This window comes from Vittaforma corneae (genome assembly GCF_000231115.1).
Source record: "Vittaforma corneae ATCC 50505 unplaced genomic scaffold supercont1.87, whole genome shotgun sequence".
NCBI classification, from domain to species: Eukaryota; Fungi; Microsporidia; family Nosematidae; genus Vittaforma; species Vittaforma corneae.
The window spans coordinates 1-1,088 of record NW_006889920.1 but is presented as its reverse complement, the minus strand read 5'-3'; the positions used below and the strand labels follow the sequence as shown (position 1 = coordinate 1,088).

General features: G+C 45.6%; 1 protein-coding gene across 1 annotated transcript; it reads left to right on the top strand.

Moving 5' to 3' along the window:
* Window positions 1-744, top strand: VICG_02164 (uncharacterized protein; the record flags this gene model as incomplete). Its single annotated transcript, XM_007605547.1, has 1 exon — window positions 1-744. A coding segment is annotated over one exon (744 nt), but the record flags the coding sequence as incomplete, so codon positions are not given.
* Window positions 745-1,088: the final 344 nt, after the last annotated feature.

Here is a 1,088-nt window from a genome sequence, read left to right as displayed (position 1 = left end):
GGCTTTACCACTTCTGTAGCCGCCATCTTGTTGCACTGCCAGATAGAGCTTGAACGCGAACGAGCGCATCTTATGAGAGCACTATTCAGGACCACTTTTATCTCCCTTATGAAAATTTTTGTATCGCACACGATTCTGCCAGACAAAACAGTCGTTTCGGATGATGCAAAGGAGAGGGATGTCGATCTTTCAGAGCCCATACAGCTCGTGTTCGTCGACGGCAAGGTGACAATAAGGATATTTAAGCAGCTATACTTGGCAGGGATGGATGCACACTTTGTGGTGAAAAACTTGGAGCAATTTATATTCAAAATGAGACTCTTCAGAAATTTGGAGATTAAGGTTGTTGACGGAGAGTCTCCGACTAGAGACAGGGAGCCTCCAAAAGAGATTGTAGATGCATTTGGGGCCAAAAATGCGCCAGCTGCTGAAAGCCAACTAGACAGGATGATCGAGAGGTACGTGGATGATGGGTCAATTGCAAGAGGGGTGGAGCTGAGCTTTAGACCCAGGATCTTCGAGGCCATAAGGTCTAGCTTAGAGAACAGTGAGCTGTATAAAAGCAAAGCTACCATTTCACACAAGATATTCGGACTATTAAAAGGTGGGAAAAAAACAATACACGAGATTGAAACGGTGAATGGCGCGGCGGAGAGTGTCCACAGAACACTGAAGAGCATGGTGTATTCTGGGATTGTGGTGAAGAAGGGCGAACATTTCCTACTATCGGAGATATTCTGCTAAACGTTTCTGGCTTCCTGGGGTGGTTGCCAAGGTTGTGTCGTGTCTTTCATGGCTGGAGACTTGGATTTAAATATATTTAATTTGTCATTAAAGGATTGTTGTTAGGGATTGTAAGCAGACTTGACATATGCGCATGGTCCTTTGCCACATGAGTTGAGCGTATCTTGTGAGGGTCACCACGTGCTTTTGCTGCTACGCAAAAATTTACCGTAAAATGGACGGAAGATGCGAGGAGGATGGACAGAGCAGCACATTCGACATAGTTCAAGCACCGAAATGGATGAGAAGAGAGGATCTGCCGCCCGAAATAGTGCTGGATATTCCATTTGAGGTAAAGGGATGCC